Source organism: Empidonax traillii, unplaced genomic scaffold (genome assembly GCF_003031625.1).
Source record: "Empidonax traillii isolate 1590-97213 ecotype Southwest subspecies unplaced genomic scaffold, ASM303162v1 scaffold4:size3804566, whole genome shotgun sequence".
NCBI classification, from domain to species: Eukaryota; Metazoa; Chordata; class Aves; order Passeriformes; family Tyrannidae; genus Empidonax; species Empidonax traillii.
Genome location: NW_020955197.1, coordinates 1761082 through 1782445, shown reverse-complemented (window position 1 = coordinate 1782445; position 21364 = coordinate 1761082). Strand labels below are relative to the sequence as shown.

The window sequence follows — 21364 nt, the reverse complement described above, 5'->3', positions numbered from 1 at the left end:
ACTCTGTTTGTAATGCAATACTCCAACCCTTCAATCTGAACAGGGATATCTCTGTGGCACACATGGAGATTAACAGAAAATTCAACTCTTTGGAATGTCCCCTTATTTCTCCCTCTGAGAAAAGTGAGAGAGCTTACTATTATGAAACCAGCAAGGTAAAGCAGTCCGACAGCATGCAGCTACCAGTGTTTTCACTCTTGTCCTTCATCTCTCCTTTCCTCCGTATGTTTCAGACCATTGCATATTTATCATGTGACAATTTAAATTTCAAGCTCTCTGACTCAGGACTTCTGTCTTTATTAGAATTTGTGAAGTTCACAGATTTGAGTACTCAAAAAACAGTAAGAGGAATACATCTTAGGAAAATTAGAACAACTGTGCAACCAGAAAACTTTTCTGTCCAATAGGGTGTTTGCATCACCTTCCGTATTCATAAGCAGTGAGCAGAAATAACAGACTGGTTCGTATCAAACAGACTCTATTGCTTTTATTAATCAGTGTTACTCATACAGGTTAATTTAAAAAAGCTACAGTTTCTGAAACATATCATCTACCTATAAGATACAAATCTAGGCCAATCCCCATGGTATCTACTGATGCTCAGCCACTCTAAGAAACTCACAGTTTGTTTTCTGATATACAAAACCTCAAGCAAACATTCCTTGTTAAACGTTCAGTAAAGATCACAGCATTCTACTACAGTTTCATATAGCGTTTTAGTGCAAAAGGAAGTACAAATATAAAAATACTGAGGCTTGAATTAAAAAAAAAAAAAAAAAAAAAACAGCAACAAAAAAACCCAAGCAAGCCATGGAGTTAGAGATGAGTGTCTGCTATAGGTATTCTCCTAAGCTCTACGATCTGGGAGTTAGCCATGCTGCCTCCATCCTGGCTGCCATGACAAGACTCATTATCACTGACGCTGAGACCTGCACCTGCAATAGAGAAAAACAACAAAAATAAGAATCAGTGAGAATGAAATCCTAATGCAGAAATGGCGATACCATATCCCACTCTGCTTTCTTCGTATTATTGAAATGCTTCCTTACCCCACAACCATGTGGCAAGTTTCCTCTTTCTAGTCTACCCTTCTGAATCCATGAATTATAACATTATCTGACATATTTTTGTATTATTCAGATACACTTTTTCATAACTCCACTGTCAGTCATTTTATTTGTCCCAGTAAATGGTACAATAGCTATTCAGAGGTTGCCTTGAAATCAGAAGAGCATAAATCAAAGCCTGTCTTAGGCTGAGTTCATGGTCTGGCTGCTAGAGTCTAGTATTTCTAAGGACTTCCTCATGAAGAATTGATTTTTAATGATATAATTTCCCTGTTAAACTGTAATTCCAACTGTTTTAATAGGACTGTAATTTCAACATGAGAAAAGACACTGACCAAATACTGTTTAAACCCCCATGTGGCACAAACTGGTGCATTATGTTTTCCTTCTACTGCAAGAGAATACTAGACTTTGGTCCATAGGAACTTCCAAAACATGCCTGGAAAAGACCTTGGGAGGCCACCTTCTCCATCCTTTTGCCATAGGCTAGCTTGTTGCTTCTTATTTGCTTTATTGTGGTTTTGTCTGTTTTTTTTTTTTTTTTGTGGGGGAGGTTTGAATTGATGATATAATCCTGCACTAGTTTTTATGAAATGTGTGGTTTTTCCAGACCATTTCTTCACAGAATATCTGTTGGAACTATAAAATTCAGTACTTTTTCAGCTCCTGTCTTTGAACTGTAGAGCAAATTCTAACAAGACAATACATGGGTCTTGTTAGGGCTTAGGGTATCTAGGCTTTAAAATTGGTGAGAACTGCACATCAGTATAATGATTCATGATGATTTCAAGATAGATTAGTTTCAGGCATAAATTTACAGCAATGTCACTGACAAATGATGAAGGAAGTTATTTGTTTTGTTACAGAAGCAGTTCTGTAACTACATGCAGTTCAAGGGAGTTGCAAAAGAATGACATTTGGCTCAAAACAGCCCTGAACAAGGTATGCTGGGAGACACAGTGTTTTGTACTTCATACTGAAAAATATTTTCAAGAGATTCTACCGGTTATACTGTGCATTTCTTATTTCTGCCTCAGCTGATATTCCAGTTTTGTGTTTGTTCAACAAAAGACAAGACAAGTGTCATTTACTTTTTTGGAGTCTCTTCATCTTTTTTTTTTCTCTATTGTTCCACTTTTACAAGGTTTTCCCATAGCACATTTCCTCCTACCATCCCACAAGTAGTAAAGAAGTACTGTAAAGGGGGCAGCAGTAGGATGCTGCTTTGTTTGGGGAAGTCAGTCTGAAATTTTGAATATGGAGCTTGGTCCAGAGAACTTGGGCAGAATAATCTGCATGACTAGCCAGGTTCTCCTGCAGAGGTCTGGACAAGGTCCCTGGTTGGGGCCAAACATGGGTCTGTTCCCTATGAACCAGGTGGAAAGTGAGTATGCTGCACCATGACCTCTCTTACCCCTGGTTTTTCATGTTTGGGTCATGGAGAGAACATGCATTCACTGACACTGGTGGGTCCTGGTCTTAGGTCTGCATGACCCAAGCTCTTGACAAACAAACAGCCACTGTCAGAGTATGACAGGAGTAAAAATCCACCAACACAGAATAGCAAAGTCAAGATTCGGCTCTGAATCATTAAAATAATGGTTCGTAAGTGTATTGAAGATGATGAAGTCATATTATTGATTTAAATTTGTATGCACATTTAATTTTTCATTTAACCAGATCATAATAACCAAAAGCTGCTTGAAAGTCCTGGGAAAAACAGCAGTTGCTTAAGCAAGTTATTTGGTTTTTTCCTTATCTTCTCTAAAATTGTTTGTTTCAGAAAGGAAATATGAGTGTATTAAAGAAGATAAATCAGACTATTTTATTTACCATGGAAGGATGGAAGAACAAGTTAAAAGCAAGTTAAAAAACAAGTAAATAAAATACTTTGAGTGAAGAAACAACCAAATACTTCCTATGTAATATCATTAACACTGAAATTCATTCAAGACTTTTAGTCAGGCTGAAGAGGATAAAAATTTCAAAACCTGAAAAAAACAGTTATTTAAAAACATTTAAAATCATAAATATGATCATCCTGCTGATGTTTATGTGAACACTCACTGTTGGAGTTACCAGTGGCTATACTGAAATTGTTCAGTATGGGGTTGGTAAAAGAATGTTTTGCTGGTCACTATAAAGGGATCACATACTGATCTAATAGTATTACACTACATGTATTCTTAGATGTCGTATATGTGCAACCTTTGTGTGTGCTCTGCGCAAAGTAAGCGAAGATCTTTTTTTGTTACAGAGAATCTTAACAGGAACTTGGTAAGCCAGAGACCGAAGAAGGGTATTTGGGGTTTAAAAGGGCCTTGTTCTGATGATAATGCAAAGACAAACTATGTTAGAGCTGATTCTTTTTAGGAATAAGCACTGAAATGTAACCAGGATACCAGTTTACCAAACAGCCGGTAGATTGGAAAGGGTAAATAATAAATGGCCAGTCTCTTTGCGAACGAAGAACCGGGGAAGGTCTTTACACCTTCCAGCCTGTGCATTGGATTTTTTAGGTGAGACACAGTGTGCGCGGAACTGAGCCCACCCTTTAATCCTGAGGTTCATCTGCCGGGGCCAAGCGAGCTTGGACGGTGGCAGCGAGGTCCTCAGGATGTAGATGGATTGCCTTACAGGGCTAACGAGCTCCATCTGCCCGGGGAGGGGCCTCGACCGGGAATCGAACCCGGGTCTCTGCAGTGACAGTGCAGTGTCTTTTCCCCTAGACCACCGGGGGCTCCCGGAAAGGGTACAACTGCTTACACAATGGAGTTTCAGGGAGTTCATTGGTCCATCCATCTGTTCTCAGATTAGAGCAGAATTTAAACTCAATGAGATCCCAAAAATCATGTACTCCTGTAGAGATGCTAGAGTAGTGGGGAAGGTATGTAGCAGGGAGTATGACTTTTCCCCAGTTTGTAAAGGGACTATTTCAAGAAAAACAGACAGGAAAATGAAGCCTGCCTGCCTTTCTTTTTGTATCGAAGGACTAGCTGAAAAGTCACGGCCCAGGCTGCAAACCCAGAGAGGTCCCTCCACTGACATCTGCTGGTGAAGTTACTATCAGTGCATCCCTACATGCCTGACTGGCATCTGCTTGCTCAGAGATAGCTCAGACTTTCACTAAAACATTTTAAAGGAGACAGAGTTTGGTTTTGTACTCATATGTCTGGGGAGAATTTTTATCTCTCAAGCACTTCCATCTTGCTTTATGAATAAGCTACACAAACAAACTTCAATTCTTCTTTCAGGTTTTAACTTCACCGAAATAACCCCAACAGACATCCAGACTACTATAAATAAAGTTCAGATTGAACTAAAAATGCTTCCTGGATGTTATACAGTCACATTCAATAGCCATCAAGCAGTATATGTGTGACAACCACAAATGAGAAGCTGAATGACTATGCAAACGGGTTACCCTTCCTTTTTTTTTTTTCTTTTTTGTCTGTTAAGTGAAGCCTTCAAAACAAAAAGTGGTGCAGGCTGATCAGGCAGGGCAAAAATCTGGCACTTTGCTATCATCTACAATCTATCTGCCTTATGACAGACAGTCTCCAGGATGCTGCACTGAACACCTTTCAGAAGTGAAATTTCAAGTGTTTCCTCTTGTTCATGATGGCCACCTGAGATCTTGATTCTTAAACTAGGCACCTACAATGGTGTCACCAAGGCTTATAAAACGCTCACTTTGGAACCCTAGCTGTAGTAGATTGAAAACTATGAATTGTTTTATAGTGCATTGCTACTGTAGTAACTATATTTAAGCTTTAAACTTAGTCAGTAGATCTTCTCCATATTAAAGAATTATTAAAATATTTACATAGTATTAGATTAATATTGAAATATTTATGTAGTATTTGTCACAACTGTCTCTATTAAGAGTAAAAATACACTAAGATATGAAGGTAGCAATATTCTCCATTGACACTGCTCAATTTATTTTTGGAAAGTACCATGGTGGGTGTCCCATCACCACTGGAGGGGTTTGGACCTCTCTCCAAGGCTTTTGCTGTGTTTGGTTTCACATCTCACCCAAAGCAAAAAATTGTTTGGGTTTTGTGCATCACAGAAGGGGAGAGGACAGGAGTTTTCTGGGATATGGGAATACAGACGAAAGCTTAGAAATCAGTAAAGCTATTATGCATTTATGGTATTTATGTTTTAGAGCAATGCTGATGGGCAGCTCACTGCTTTGCTACAGATTCTATCTACTTTCATTCTTGTTGGTTCCTTTTCTAACTCATTAGCCCTAAAAAGAGTTGAGGTCCTTAGGGAATTCTGGTATATTGGGCTTTATCCTCAATGACTGTAACGTACAACTTCGTCACAATCCTGAAGGCAGTGGTCTTAATAAAATGCCTATCAATATAACCCTTGCATGAGAAATCAGAGGGAAAGTGAGATCTAGTCCACAATAGCAGCACTTCTGAAGTTAAGTACTTCAATTTACAAAAATTAATTAATAAAAACTTTCTCAGTAGCAGCTGTTTGAATCAGTATGAAAGCCACTAATTAAATATAATAATTAAATTAACAGAAATACATAGAGATTAAAAAAATGTTTTTAGTACATGTCAGTGAGAAGGACATGTCCCTTAACTATTCCTCCTACCATAACTGTTCCATACTTTCCTTCACATAAGCTGCCTTGGAGTTGGCTGTCCTTCCAAAAGATTCACAAAATAAAATAAATGAGGTGATATAGTGAGCAGAGTGAATCCTAACAGTGTAATTCTGTGTGGACATGAATATATCTGATATAAAGGAGGAATTAATCAATAAGGCATTCATATATAGTGGCTTTATGATTAAAGAAGCCCATCTTTTGGATTTCTCACACCAAACAGAAAAATCCTATCATCATGTGATGCTTGTGTAAAGCTGGCACAAAAGCTGGCAAAGAAACAGTACACTGCTGTCCACCTGACTTGCTAGAACTGCCGTTGTGTGTCTCCCTCTGACCCAGTCCATATTTTGGGTTAATCTGTAATTAGGCCCAGCATTAATGATTGTGGAACCAAGGGCTAAGTGCACACATTCCTTTAGCAGCAAGGCTGAGTGTGCCAGCACAACTATTTGTGGAACTGCATTGCACACTGCAAGTTACTAAACACTGGAGAGTCAAAGAACAAAGTTTTGCTGTGGGGGTTTGGCTGTTTTTTTTTTTTTTTTTTAACCTGTCTTCATTTCTACAGCTGAGAGAGGCCAGCTGCAGAGGCAGGAGGGCAGGAATGAAATTTTAGCTTTGCTGTTATTATACCCTCATTGCCACTGAAAGGTTAAACCTTGTGGGTACAGATGGCATAAGTTAAAGTCACCTTTAGACAGCTCAGAACTACAGCAAAGGACTATAAGCAAAATGACAGATGAAGCACAAAGTGCCATAAAGCCACTTTTACATTTTCCTCTGCTAATCAGTGCTGATCCTCAGTTAACATTCAGGATGGGAGCTAATATTTTAGCACAGCTATGGCGAAGTTTTAGGGAACACAAATAGTGGAGGTTTCTGTTTCAGCTTATCAAAGATAAAGCTCAAACAGTAGTGGATCAAGCACTTCTAATCTTCCTCTATACCCAAAAGTACCACCCACAGTTTAGGAGTGATAAAACTAGCTAATGTGGGGCAAAGCACCTTCTCCCTCCTCTTCCAGAAAGCCTGCTTGAAATGAGAAATTCTCAGTCTACTGAAATAAAGTCTGGTCTAGAAAGGATTGAGAAGCTCCTCACACAGCAAATGACAGGTGAGAGTAGCACAGCAAAAAGGTGTCTCAGCTGCCCATACACTTCAGCCTACTTGGAGAAGAGGTGCTTGTCTTACAATTGCCAATGACCACCACTTCCTTGGAGCTAGGAGTGGTGCTCAAAGGTGTCAAACTAATATGGAGTGGCAAGGGCAGAGAGAATGAGGGGAGAGGAAGAAGAGAGAAACTGAACCTGAGTAGATGTAGTTTCATGTGAGCACAAGCAACACAGCAAGAGAGGAAGAAACATGCTGCCAAGAGATGAGGAGATGAGCTTGTTTCAGTGCCTGCTAGCTTAACCATTATCATAAAACTGTCAGACAACAGCTCAGTGAATACTTTGGCAGTATAAGCCTGTATTGCCAAACATATTTAAAAAAAAACAAGAAAAACCAAAAAAAACCAAAACATTTTCCACAACGTCATCTCTCTTTTTATTGCTTCCACGTGGTTCCCTGCCTCCTTCTCCTTGGCCACGCACTGAACTGGACTGAAGAACAGGATAAAAGTAATAGAACAGATTTTTAGTTAAAGAAAAGCTCTTTTTTTTTTTTAAAATTATTTATTACTAAGTACATGTTGAGCTACAGCTTATGTGTAAGACAATAGCTGATAAACACCTACTTTGCTGGTCAAAGCTGCTCTAACCTTCACACCACTTCTTCAGTTCATCATGTTCAAATGTTGTAGTGGGGCTGGAACCAGATGGGACAACTGGTTTGGTTTAGAAGTAATGGAGTTTTTTACTCCTATAATGGCGACACAGTTTGGTCACAGGAATAAGCACGGGGTTAAAAGTGTCAGACACTATTGGAATCAGTAACACAAACAAAACATTTTTCTCCAAATGTGACCTGAGGTCTCTGCTTCAAATCATATTAATACAAAAGGCTCATAAGAAAAAAAAATATTAATACAGAATATAATAATAAAATTTAGGCAAGATAATCAAATGTTGGCTCTGTGCGCACTGCCTTTAGAATAACTGAAAACAAATTAACTAGGGATGGAGCTTGAAGACTTAGGAAATAATAATGAAGTGCTGAATTTGTGTTGAATAATAATTATCGCTGTTACCTAGATTGTTTTTCATTACTTAAAGTCTCAGTCTTCTGGAGTTTACTGATGCCAACCCATTTGCTTAAGCAGTAAATACTGTGTGATGGTGGGATTGTTAGATGTGGATGGTTTTGTACCTTATTAACTACCTATGAATTATCTGGTTTCCTTCAAAGCATTCAGGAAGGAGATAAAAAGTAAATGCTACCTTCTTATATACCTAAAAAAAAGGTTTGCAACCATAAGCTTCTGCACCTAGCTTTGAAAGTCTTGCCAAAAAAAATCTTAACTGCTAACAAAGTAGATGTAGTCTGCAAAATGTCTTGGTACAATTAATAGGTACAAAACAGATTTTCTTATGAAGATGGCTTGGGTTGGAAGACATTTTAAAGCCCATTTATTTCCAAACCCCTGCCATGAGCAGGGACGCATTCCACCAGGCCAGATTGCTTAGAGTCTCATCCAACATGGCCTTGAACACTTCCAGGGATTTGGCAGCCACACCTTCTCTGGGAAACCTGTGTCAGATCCTTACTACCTTCACAGCAAAGAATTTCTTCCTAATACCTGATATAAACCTGCCCTCTTTCATTGCCCCCTTGTCCTGTCAGACCTGTTCTTGTCAGAAGTCCCTCTCCAGCTCCTTTGTTGCCCCTTTAGGCATTGGAAGGGTCTCTAAGCTCTTCTCAGAGGCTTCTCTTCTCCAGTCTGATAGCCCCAGCTCTCAGATTTTCCTCACAGCAGAGCTGCTCTGAGCAGCCTGAACTTCTCCATGGCCTCCTCTGGAATCACTCCATGTCTTTCTTATGCTGGGGGCCACACAATTAGAGCACTTTTCTGCAATGTAAGTTGGCTTAGGATATTCAGCATTATGAACTTTTTGAATATAAATACCCCTTTATTAGCAGCATTGTCAGTCTTCCATCCAGTTTGACTTTTCCTGGATATCACTGAAGGGAAAAAGCTCCTACAACTATGTGTGCCAGATCACTTAATCTGGTAATACCACTAGAACTCTTTTGAGTCTCAATGGTATCCCCAAAAATTATTCACATGACCTCTTCTACCAAGGCAGTCCATTTGTACTTCACCTGATGCCTGGTGCAGTTGGGCTTTTGCTTGTGTCTTCCAGATCTCATTGGGTACCACTTCCCTGACTCTGTGTCATGTTGACTCATCTTTCAGATTTTTATTGGAAATCAGATGATATTGAGACCTGCTTAACTGGAGCTCACGGAATGGTGACACCATAACAACATAAACTTTGAGGGGCAAGGAGGAAAGTCACTTACCAGTCTTTAAAGCAAATATTAGGTCATCAAACTCTTGTGATTCCTCATCAGCAACCAATGAGCTGGTACTAAATCCTCCAGAAGTGTGGAAAACATTGCCATTTTGTGGACTTTGCTTAAAGGCAGCGCTAGCTTGACTAGCAGGCTGCAAGGATGCCCTCTCCCAGTCTGCAGGCACCTGCAGTGTTTAAAAAGACACAAAAATGTAGTAATCACCAAAACTATAGTATAGAAACTGAAAACTATGACCTCCCCTCCCCTCCCCTCCTCTCCCCTCCCTTCCCACTTCAATCTCCAGGCACATTTTCAATACACAAGTTAATGACTACAGAGCACTATAGAGCACTCTTACCTCTTCCATAGCACTGATGAGGTTCTGCGTGGACTTGCTGATCTCTCTTCCTGCAGCTGGCAGACCACTGCCATGTGTGAAAAATGCTGATCCTGAAGTTGTATGCCCATTCATGTCTACAGTATAACTTGCTTTCACAGGACAGCACAGTTGGTTGTGCAGGATAAAATATACCACGAAGACATAAAGACCCTGAAACAGAGGGAGAAAAAGAACATCAACCTGTAAAATGTAGGAAGCTTAGATCAGAGTTTTCTATGGAAAATAGGAGACACCATTACTGCCCATCAGAGATCTGAAAGTTAAAAGTAAGTTCATATCCTGAGACCTCGAGCTAAAAAACACACAAGCACACACACACAAAATTATTTTAAAATTAGTATCTGGTTGAACCCACACAGTTGCAAAGCAAAGCCAAGTTCTCAACAACAACAAAACCAACTTGAGTTTTAAAGTTGTCACAATAGTGAAAATGCAGTTGAAGTCTGCCTTTACAATGGGATTTGGCTGCTGCTCCGCAGCCACAATTCTTTGTTTCCTTACTGACCTGCTGGCTCTTTCCATTCTTACTCCAGTTTCGACCTCATGCAAACTGCACTGCTGCCATCACAGATACTAAGTTGTAACCATAAATTAGATTTTCTGTGACATCCACAAAATTCAACACTGTTCTTCATTTCTGATTAATACAAAGCCTCTGCTGTATGCCTCTGCAGTTCTTTAAAACTTGCTAATTTTGACCTTTAGACTGAGCCAAGAAAAGTATTATAACCATGTCTTTTGGTTGTAAAGAAATCCGGTGATTGAACTTCTCAATATGAAATCTGACTTACTTTAATTTTTAAGCTGCACTTATACTGAGGGCAAATAATCCACTCCAACTTATAAATCAACCACTTCAATAATTAATAAAGAATGAGCTACCAAAAGAGTAACAGAAAGAAGACTTCTGGATTCTTATCAATTCCTGCAATAAAATTAGATTTGCAATGGTTTTGGTATTTCACATTGTCCTCTAGACCCCTGAAACCAATTGTGCTAAACAGAACAATTAATTTTAAAGGTATCCATTGGCATGAAATCACTAACTGGGATTATAAGGAGTTTCATATAATTATATTTGTGAATTCCTAATGGAAGGAATTTTGAAAATACTTGGAGATGGCAAATACCCAAGATATATGCTCATTTCCAGGCAATACCACTTCACAATACACAGACTAATAATTTCTATTGCTAAAACTATATGTCAAAACCATCTGGTCCCAACTGACACATAACAGAAGTTAATGGGATTCAATGGGATTTTGGTCTCAGCTGGTCAAACTCTGGAAAACCCTCCTACAGCTGCTATAAAGCCATTTAGGCTCTGTGTGTGAAATTTTCTAACAGCAAACCACCACAGAAAAGTGTTAAAAACAATTATTTTGAGAAAGTATTTTTCCACTTTTCCAGATTACTGTTTATTTGTCATGAGGACTCAGAGCAGTTCACCGAGAGGAAATTTCTTTGTGATACATGTAAGTAAATACATTCCAAAAAACTGATGCAAACACATGTTGCACTTAAAAGACACTAAAAAGGAACCAAAATGTCTTTTCATTCCATAAACAAATCCAAGGACTCTGATGTAGGTCAAGCATAATGGGACTGGCAAATGGATTTATTTTAATTTGTTTAATGGATGTGAAGAGAATGAAAACCTTAAGAAGAACAGATAACAGTGACGACACGGAATTCAGAGTAGCCTCTGGCAGTTCAGTCTCTGAGGACCTAGCTACAAAAGCTGCACACAGATTTCAAGTGGTTTTGTGCTTTTCAAGAAAACCCATTAGCTGAAAATGCTGCACAGCTTTGTCTTTTGAAATTGCAGGGACATAAGGCATTGGCATACAAGGTCCATGAGAAGTCACTTTCCTGTGCAGCCTCAAGTGTAGACACTCACTCTTCTAAAACAAATGAACATTAGCAAAGTGCCACAATTATTTCCTTAACTCAGCCTGGTGTCCTGTTTTAACTCTGCAGATGCGTGATGAAACAGCTCCTCTGGGTCCTTCCATAATGAGCACATGGACTCAAAGAGGCTATTTGACTGCTTAAGGACAGGAGGAGTCACAGGCTGAGACAGATAACAGAAATGAAATTTTGCTTTTCTTCTTCCAGTCTTGCAAAATGTTACAGCAATGTCTTGCAAACAGAACCTTATACCTAAAAAAACACAACGCTCCTAGGTAGGCAATACATGTACACAGGAATTGCTGCTGGGCAGAAAATTTCTTGCTTGGCTGGAAAAAAGAGTGGAACTTTTGACCTATATTCTTATTGAAATGTAGAGTCTCAAGAGGATAATGCTCTGAAGAGGTGAGTTCCTTTGTACTGTCAGTGTGGTTTTGTTTGAAGTATCAAAAGGGTTTCGTGGTCTTATTGTGACAACTCTGCATCTTAGAAACCACCAAACCAGAATTTTAGTAAGTCAAAACAAGGCAGATAGTCCTGCCCAAACAGTACTAAGTTCCAGTGACCATATAGATGAAGATACCATGGATTATATTGTACTGATTTATATTTATTTTTGCACCAGCAGCTCCCAGGCTGTTCAATCTGAAAGATCACAGGCAGGATGCAGACACTCAGGTTGTATCAGTGCAACCACAGCTTACACAGTTTCAGTGGGTTTTTTCAAAAGCACCAGTATGAGAACTGAACAATCCTTCATCGCACTTTTGACACTCAAAATGTTCTTTTTTCACTTCAACCTTAAACACTGTAAAAATAGTCATAAATCACTACAAAAATAAGGTTGTTGGCATTGTAACATATGTTTCTCTGTTTTTAATATATAAACACCTCTGGCCAGTTTGGAACCACTGTACTTTTTCAGACACATAAATGTTGTCCTTGATGGTTGGATCAAGTATGAAATACAGAAGCAGTCAATTTCTGCTGACAGGTCTGCTGGAAACCTGCACACTCCAAAAGGATTGAAAGGAGGTTGGTCCAGGTATGGATATTAGTAACACACAACAATGCCATAACAATGGCACCTCAGTCAAAATTTTGGCAAATATTATTTCTTATTCTTAGAATAAAGAAATCTAAGAAGATTTCATCAAAAAATCCCAGTATAACCCCAAAACCCAAACTCTAAAATCTCAGCCCAGTGACAGTTTGCTCTGCTGTTGCATGTAAAATTGAGAGCCATTCTCCTCAGCTCAAAAGCACATACTGGGAGACCATGAGAAACTCTTGGGTCTCAGAATGAAATGACTGATTGAAAACCTAATAGCTTGACCTGGGCTCCATAGAAGCAGACTGAACAAGTAAGCTAAAGATCTAGGACTCTGGGGGATTAATGGTAATACTACATAAATTCTGTGCAGTGGGCCGACAGAGCGACTTACAAAACATTTAAACCCATTTCATTTATGGTTCAATTATCATAGTATTATTAGTGCAACATCACAGTAAAAGATAAGAGCAAATAGTGTTACTAATGTATTTCCCATAGAGGAAGGCAATAACTACTTCAAGACAGTAAGTTTGTCCCAAAGTCGGGAACATAGACAGGCAACTTACCATTCCTCTGGTGCCTGCCTGAAAAATGTTTGCAAGAGAGTGTCTTTAAAGGATGCTGGTTATTTTACTAATACATGCTGATGGAAAACAATTAAGCTCTTACTATTTCATCTCAGCAAGCTGGCCTACACATCTGCTCTTTTGTCAGGGAAATAATTATCCACATAAACCACAGCTACAGCTGTCTTAAAGAAAGCTCATGTGCAAAAGCCCACTGGGACCTTTTTGGCCAGTGAGGTGGGAACAGCATCTCTGTTGCCCTAGGTTATGCCTGATAGTTCACATCACAAGAGGTACTTATGAAGAAGGCAGAGGACCATGGCAGGAGAAAGAGAGACAGAGGTCTTAAGATGAAACAGAGATATTCCAACTGGATATAAAGAAATCATATTTAATGTGGGGGTAATTAAACATTGCAACAAATTGCCCAAAGAGACTGTGGAAATTTCTCTAAAGAAGAAGAAGGGAAATATTTCCTGGTACATGATGTGAGGGGGATTCTCCTACGCAACAGCTTGATTTATTTATTCTGAGTGACACTGTAGGAAACTAGTAAATTGACTTCCACAGCTGTCAATAAAGGACAGGTTACTTTTTATTTAATAAGATCCCATGCAGACCTGGAGGACTGATCCATGGAAAATCTTCACTGCACATTTCACACTCAAAGCATCTCTGTTTCTTTGTCCTCTAACTCTGCGTGTTCCAACTCACTGTGCTCATGCTACCGTATGTTTAAATTTGAAAATTATTGTGTGAATAGCAATGAGAAAGGATACAACAGACTGTAGGCAATCAACAAATCTCTTCATGATCTCCTTTTTACATATATAGAGAAAAACAAGATGCCTACTGTATCCCGTGATTTTATTATTGATATAATAAAGACAATCACACCAAGGCATTAGATTTTTTTTTTTAAACTAATACACATCGTACTTTTCCCACAAGTATTTTAACCATGTCTGAGATACTCCACCCTGAAATTGCAAAACCTATTTTTCCAAGGATAAGTGGATTAGGATAATGTCATCTGTTTTAGAGGAATGGTATTTCTGTACATAGAACTAAAGTATCCTAAAAAGAGCTTTGGGGAAGAAAAGTAATTTCTACACTCTACTTTAACAATTCCTCAACCTGCTTCAGGGTATGTATCAGCACTAACAAAATTGTGTGCTGTGGCTTTGCAGAGGCTGCTGAGCTTTTTGGGCTGGAAGTCAGCTTGAAGAAGACAGAATTTTTATATCAGCCTGCACCTCAGGAAGTCTCCCATCATCCCCATATCACCATTGGTGAAACAGAGCTCAAATCAGTCCAGCAGTTTAATTACCTGGGAAGCATCATCTCCTCAGACAGTAAGATTGATGCAGAAATAGACAACAGGTTAGCAAAGGCGTACAGAGCTTTTAGTAAACTCCATAAAAGAGTGTGGCAAAACAAACACTTGAAGAAAAGTACTAAGATCAGTGTTTACAGAGCCATTGTACTGTCTACTCTTTTATATGGGTCTGAATCATGGGTCATTTACCGGCACCACTTGCGTCTCTTAGAATGCTTCCATCAGCGCTGCCTCCGTACAATCCTAAACATCCACTGGACTGACTATGTGACCAACACATCTGCCCTTGAACAGGCAGCAGTCACGAGCATTGAGGCCATGCTGCTGAGAACTCAGCTGCGTTGGGCAGGGCACGTCTCCAGGATGCAGGACCATTGCCTCCCTAAGATCGTGCTTTATGGGGAACTTGCCACGGGCTGTCGCAAGAGAGGAGGCCCGAAGAGGAGATACAAGGACTGCCTGAAACAATCCCTCAGCCTTGGCCGTATTGATCACCACCATTGGTCTACCCTGGCGTCCAACTGGGAGGCCTGGAGACACACCATCTATAACGCTGCTGCTGCTTTTGAGAACACATGCAGGATCACTCTTGAGGAGAAAAGACAACGCAGAAAGAATCACGTCTCGTTGGTATCACCTGGGGAGTCTTTCTGCTGCACCTTCTCCAACCGGACTTGTCTATCTCGCATTGACCTTTTCAGCCATCAGCGCACTTGTAGCAAGCGTGGGTAGAGCCCCTCTCAAATCTTCATTCGCGAAGCCTAGCCATGAGTGAGTGAGCATTAAAAGTTGTTTTTACAAAGGAGAATATTTTAAGTGAAACCAAGGCCTCTGAAGAAAGTTGGCATCTTGGGTTAGACCACAGAAAGACCTCCATTACCAGAAATGGTTCATCCTGATCCTTAGGTCACTGTGGCTACAAAATCACTATTATTTTTACAGTTACACCTTCATTAGTGCCAAGTGACTAAACAAACCCCCAAAATTCACCAAAACCAGGTGCCTCTGACAACAGATGAGTCGTCTATACGTGGATCAGCTTTTGAGATTGTCTACATTTGTCTACATCTACAAAGTAATTTCTACATGCTGGTTTATGCTTTGGTTAGTTTCACTTCAGGTTTTTTAATTTTCTAAGGGTTTGATTTCATCTTATTCTCTGTCTACTACACTAATTTACTCTTGGCAACCAGTGCTAGGAAGTCTTTTGCTTGTCAGTTTAACAGTCAGGCTGTTCTTCCTGGGCTGCAGTCGATGGCCACGGTTTCTCTGCTGTGGGTTTCCCTTTTGTTATGTAGTTTTTTTACACAACAAGCACCCTTTTGGGAAAACTACCAGTCTGATTAATTCAGACAATTTTCACCACATTCCAAAGCTAGTATCTGCACAGCAAAAAATTACTCACAAAATTAAAGAAATCATATCAAAGAAATCATGATCAGGGCCATTCTACAATGCGTGATATATGTTGGATAATGTCATTTTCCTAATAATTTTTGGGTTAGCCATGGAAATGAATATTCATAATGTAATAGTATTAATAATGTGAACCATGTGGCAAACACAAAATCTATAATTCTGTATCCTTCTGCAAGGAAAGTTTTCCTTTCTTTTCTGCTTCCTTTCCTTCCTTGTTTTAAGAGATAATTATAATAAGTTGCAGACATGGCATTTTTGTGCATGTTTAGATATCTAAAAGCAGTCTTTAATGTACATTTTATTTTGCTGTATCTTCTGTTGTGTGCCTTTTGCAACCAGACTGCGCCTTCTGCAACCGGACTTGTCTACCTCACACTGGCCTTTTTAGCCATCAGTGCACTTGTAGCAAGCGTGGGTAGAGCCCTTCCCAAGTCTTCATTTGCAAAGCCTAGCCATGATGATGATCTGCTGCTGTTTCTTCTTCAACCATGTTTTATTTTGAGAATAGCTTGAAGATCTTTTTATTGTTATATCAGAAGTATCCTCTTACTCATGGGATACAGTATCTTTAGCCATTGCTTAACATTTCCCACTCACGGCTCTCCAACTATATTAACCTTTGATATATAAATCAGACTTTTCTGTTTAAATCTAATTCTTCTTCTTAGCATTCAAAGTGACTGTTGTAAAACCCTGTCCTTAGCAGTGCAACTCTGCCAACTGGTGATTACACTTAGTAAGTCAACTTTGGACCTGCTGTGTATCATCAAGGGTTTGCCTGTTTATTTGCCGTTAAACACCAGTTTTCATGAAGCCACTGTAATTCTTACCAGTCCTAAAATTTATCTTATCATGGTTTCTACTGGGAACATTCACTGCCTATCTGCACTTTGCTTCCTGAGGTATTTATTCCCCATTCTGCTCTGCAGGAAAAGACTTGTGACAGTTACAGCTGAAGACTTAAAAATTCACATCAAAATAAATGTGATTGAGGAAAATAAATGTAATTGAGAACTGCAAAACTCATAGCATCTTGACAGGTAACACTTGTTGAATCAGTCAGCTGCCACCACATACATGCACAGAAGCAACCATAAAAAATGGAACGAAGAAAAGTATTAATCCATATATATTATTAATATATATATTATTTATATATATAGATTATTCATATATATATAAAAATTCATTAAGAATGAATTTTCAGATTTTCTCTGAAATATAGCTATTTTTAGTGCCTTTTTTTTTTTTAGTAAAGTTTTAATTGCACAGATTACAAGTTACAGATATATTCTGTAATAATGAAAAAAAAATACTGTGCTTTCCGCTTTATGAGTAAGTTTTCCTAATATTAATATAACACAGGAAACTTCAGTCTAAACTGCCAAGTTTCTCTTTATGGAGAACCAGCTATGCCAACACCATGCTGAATCTTTCAACTTCTACCCAAAGCCAAAGCCATAAATTCCTTTTTGGCAAACTGCACTCAGCTCAGATTTAGTCTAAACTTGGCTAAGGCTACCTGAAAAGTTCACACACTTTGGCACAGATTTAAAAACCAGATTTGCTTGGATACTCAAGAATCACTAAAAATATTTTGCATAGCACTCAGCACACTTGTAGCTACTCCCACACAACTATTTGTACTTCTTTTTTTTTTTTTCCAGCACTGTCAGGTCAGTGGTGGAAAAAGGTTTTGGGGGGGTATTTTTTTTTTGGGGGGGGGGTAGGGAGTGGCTCTTTTTTTGCTTGGTTGTTGTTGTTTTAAGAGCACAGAATCAAATTTTAAAAGAGAGGTGTTCAGCTTGAAGATGTACTGAAAATGCAGACGCTTAGCTGAACTTGCCAGATGTGCAGATTGGGCTAGAATAAGATTCTGTCACTTCCTTCCAACGCAGCCATCCCAGAAATATCAAGAAAATCCTATATTTGTATTTCAGCTTAGCTGAGGAAGAAGGAAATACTGAGTTCGAGACCAAAGGTACTAACACTAGAACAGGTGTTAGTAGAGATATCTACATTGCAGAGACAGCATGCAGAGACAGCTTCCATTTCTCCCCCAACAGCTCTGGCTGCAGCCCCTCATTACAGACCTCTGTCAGATTCAGCAAATCTCACCAGCCACATGTGATGGCAGGAAGTAAGAAAAGCCATTAGCAGACAAAGCAAACTAACACCCTATTGTTCTCCATCTCTGCCCCATTTGTTGGCCCATGGATTTTTTCCCCTTTGCCTTTTTTTTTGTTTTGTTTTTCTTTCCTGCACAGGCAACAGGAACTGGAGACAGCATCCCTTGAGTTTCTCTTTGCATGAGGTTCTTCTTGTGCTTTTTGCTACTGGTAGGAGAAAGCAACCAGATCACATACCATGAAAAACAGACTGATGAACCTTATACTAGAAAAGAATAAACACAAAGACCAAACACAATAAGGTTATTCCTCAGGTATTTTTCAAATGCATTGTCTGTAAAGACCTAGAAATATCAGAGGTCATGAATTTGCACATGCTTCACAAAGTTTTTCGGACATTTACTCTCATACTTGCTTTTCACAGTAAATCCTACATTTTAGTGTACACCTTACAATCTAAGCCTCCTACTGCTTTTATTTCCTTCTCAAAGAGAGAAGGTGGATGAATAAAGCCTTTGCCACCTCTGCCCCTAGTTCAAGAGAATCCCTGACTAACAGCCACAGACCAAATAATTCTCTAGTTATACTTGAAAGCAAGTTGAAAGCTCAAGAGGAAGGAAGGAATTGAAAAAAATACATTCAGAGACCATACACATCAGCATCACTGTACAGAGGCCAACCTTCCCATAACAAAAGTCATTATTTTTTTATTGCTACTTTTTGTTAAAGCAGTAATTTCTGTCCTATATGTATTAATGCCAAATACACAGAGATAAAAGAAGCTGGGAAATTAAAGTAGGCATTGGTGGACAGGAAGAGTCAAAAGAGAGAAGCTAACTTTGTGTTTATTGCTGAACTACGCTACTACAGAAAATCTCAAAGAGTTAAATGCAGCTAGAAGTTATTGTTATAATAACATTTTTCATCCTTTAAGAATTTTTTCAGTGTCATAATCTTTCTTATGCTTACTATTATCTCTATATTTCTTGTTACTATGTGATGTCTGACAGAGAAATCAGATAGATTATTTAATAAGCTGTATTTATTTCACTGTAGTGCCATAAAAAATTGTAACATGAACTGTGAAACTTCAGAAGCCATAAATGCAAGGAACTTTCAAAAAACTCTGTCTTGGATAGAACTGAAGGGTTGTGAATAACTGATATGATTATTTTTCCCATCAGCTGCTTGGGTGTTTTAGGACAAGACTGGTGGAAATAAGGTGTTTATACAATCCAGCATTCTCTGACTATTTGGGAAATCCTTTTGGGGATTCTGCAGCAAGTTAGAGAGATACAGACACACAGTGCTGTAAGGAACTAAAGTCTCACCATCTTCAACCACCCCTTAGTTAAAACTGACTCCAGGAAATACCTTAGAATGATTTTTTGCGCATTTTACATCCAGAATAACAGATGGGTAAATTACTACAAGAAGCAATTTTACCAGATAACTGATTATCTCAGAAGTAGAGGTCTTGTATAGCAGGCTTTGCTATTAAGGGATATTCACAGGAACTGTCAGCAGTTTACACTTCCTGCTTCCCTTGATTTTAATGAAAATTACTATAGATATTTATTGCCTTTCCACAGCTCCAGGGACAGCAGAACACATTTTATTTATAAAGCAGGAAGCTAAAACTGTTTTGGATAGGTATACTTCTCAAGAAAGGGAAACATAAATAAAAATAAATAAATAAAAATAAAGAGAAAGACTAGATGTTCTACCATATCTGACAAGCAGGTGAACAGAGTACATGGAAATATAATTTGGCTCTGTCATCTAAATCACACACTTTCTGGCTTGAGATAATGAGCTGATTTTCCTCTGCTCCTCCTTGCTCCCAGTTTGTGCAAGGAGAGAATAGGGAGTACCTCAAGAGAGTACTTGAGATATCTTTCCATAGGGAGTGTTCCTCAGAGTAAAATAAAAAACAAACTCATATTAAATATGGATTTGATCATAGAATGGTAGAATGATAGAATGTTAAGAGGTTGGAATGGACTTTAAATATCATCTAACCCCAACGCCCCCTGCCGTCAGGAGGGATACTTCCCACTACACCAGGTTGCTCAAGGCCTTATCCAACCTGGCCTGGAACACTGCCAGGGCTGGGTCATCCACAACCTCCCTGGACAACCTGATAGTGTCTCACCACTCTTCCAGTGAAAAATTTCTTCCTAATATGTGACCTAAATTTCCCCTCTTTCAATTTGTACCACTATTCCTTGTCCTGTCTCTACAGTCCCCTATGAAGAGTCCCTCTCTGCCTTCCCTATAGGCCCCCTTCAGATACTGGAAGTTTGCTATGAAGGCTCCATACAGCCTTCTGGGCTGAACAGCTACACCTCTCTTAGTTTGTCTCCTTCACAGTGGAGGTACTCCAGTCCTCTTATCAACCTCGTTGCCTCCTCTAGGCTTACTCCAAGAGTTCCATGTCCGTATGCTGGAGGCATCAGAACTGCAGGCATTACTCCAGGTGGGGTAAGATCTGAAGCTTTCTAGAATTTCCATTTGTGGGTTACAATTTTTTTTTTTTCTTAACAGAAAAAATCAATGGCACAACAATTTCTATCAGGGCTTTCTGAATAGACTCACATAGACTCTGCAGAGACAAGAACTTCCCTCTGACTCTGTCTTGTCTCAGACTGTGAGACAAGAACAACATTTTAGAGACTTCTGGCCTATATAACTCAATATATATAATTAAAATATTTTATACTGTATATAGTGTTTAGTTCTTTATTCTCCTAATAAAACTCTAAATTGTATGTCAGTGCATACCAATGTATCACCAAAGGATATCTAGATTTAAATATGTATTTCAAAAGTAAGCAATTGGAACATTTGAAATCCATGCTTTGGTGTGTTTATTGAACTTTGCAGTAATGCAGCTCTACCCATATTCAGCAATAGATACTGTAAGTCATGAAATGCATATTAAAACTGTTGGCTCTTCTTGTACTTGATAAACAAAAAGTTACTTTCCTTCTTGGAAATTCTCTCCGATGGATTAATGCCAGAAGTGACCTAAGACATGTTTGCAGCACTAAACAGAAGGATTTGGATACGACCTGCTCTGTGACCCGTTCCTGTTATCTGTGGAGCATTTCTTCAGAGCTAAAAATGACAGGAGCTGTTGAAGAATAGACTTTCACCCATTTTTCAAAGCAATAAACTTCTCAGCTGTTGTGTGTTTTTTATTTTAGCATAGATTTTTCCTATTACTTAGCATGGAATATATGTCCTTTTGAGGTTTCCCACTTTGTGTCAGGGCTCCATATCACTTCTATTCTTTTACAGCACCCTTGTATGGCAATAACTGCTGGCTCTGCAGGATCATGTTTTCTCATTGCAAAACCACTCAAAGTGTTTGACAGAGCT

General features: G+C 38.9%; 1 protein-coding gene across 6 annotated transcripts in view; it reads right to left on the bottom strand.

The window, feature by feature from the left end:
- Positions 1-464: 464 nt before the first annotated feature.
- Positions 465-21364, bottom strand: part of ADGRV1 (adhesion G protein-coupled receptor V1) — a 251512-nt gene continuing 230612 nt past the window's right edge. For all 6 annotated transcript variants that reach the window (XM_027877959.1, XM_027877992.1, XM_027877969.1 and 3 more), the window contains 3 exons: positions 9518-9709; positions 9166-9343; positions 465-935 (listed from right to left, as the gene is read on the bottom strand). In XM_027877959.1, the coding sequence (XP_027733760.1) occupies positions 817-935; positions 9166-9343; positions 9518-9709 (489 nt within the window). In that variant the 3' untranslated portion in view covers positions 465-816. The remainder of the gene's footprint in view (positions 936-9165; positions 9344-9517; positions 9710-21364) is intronic.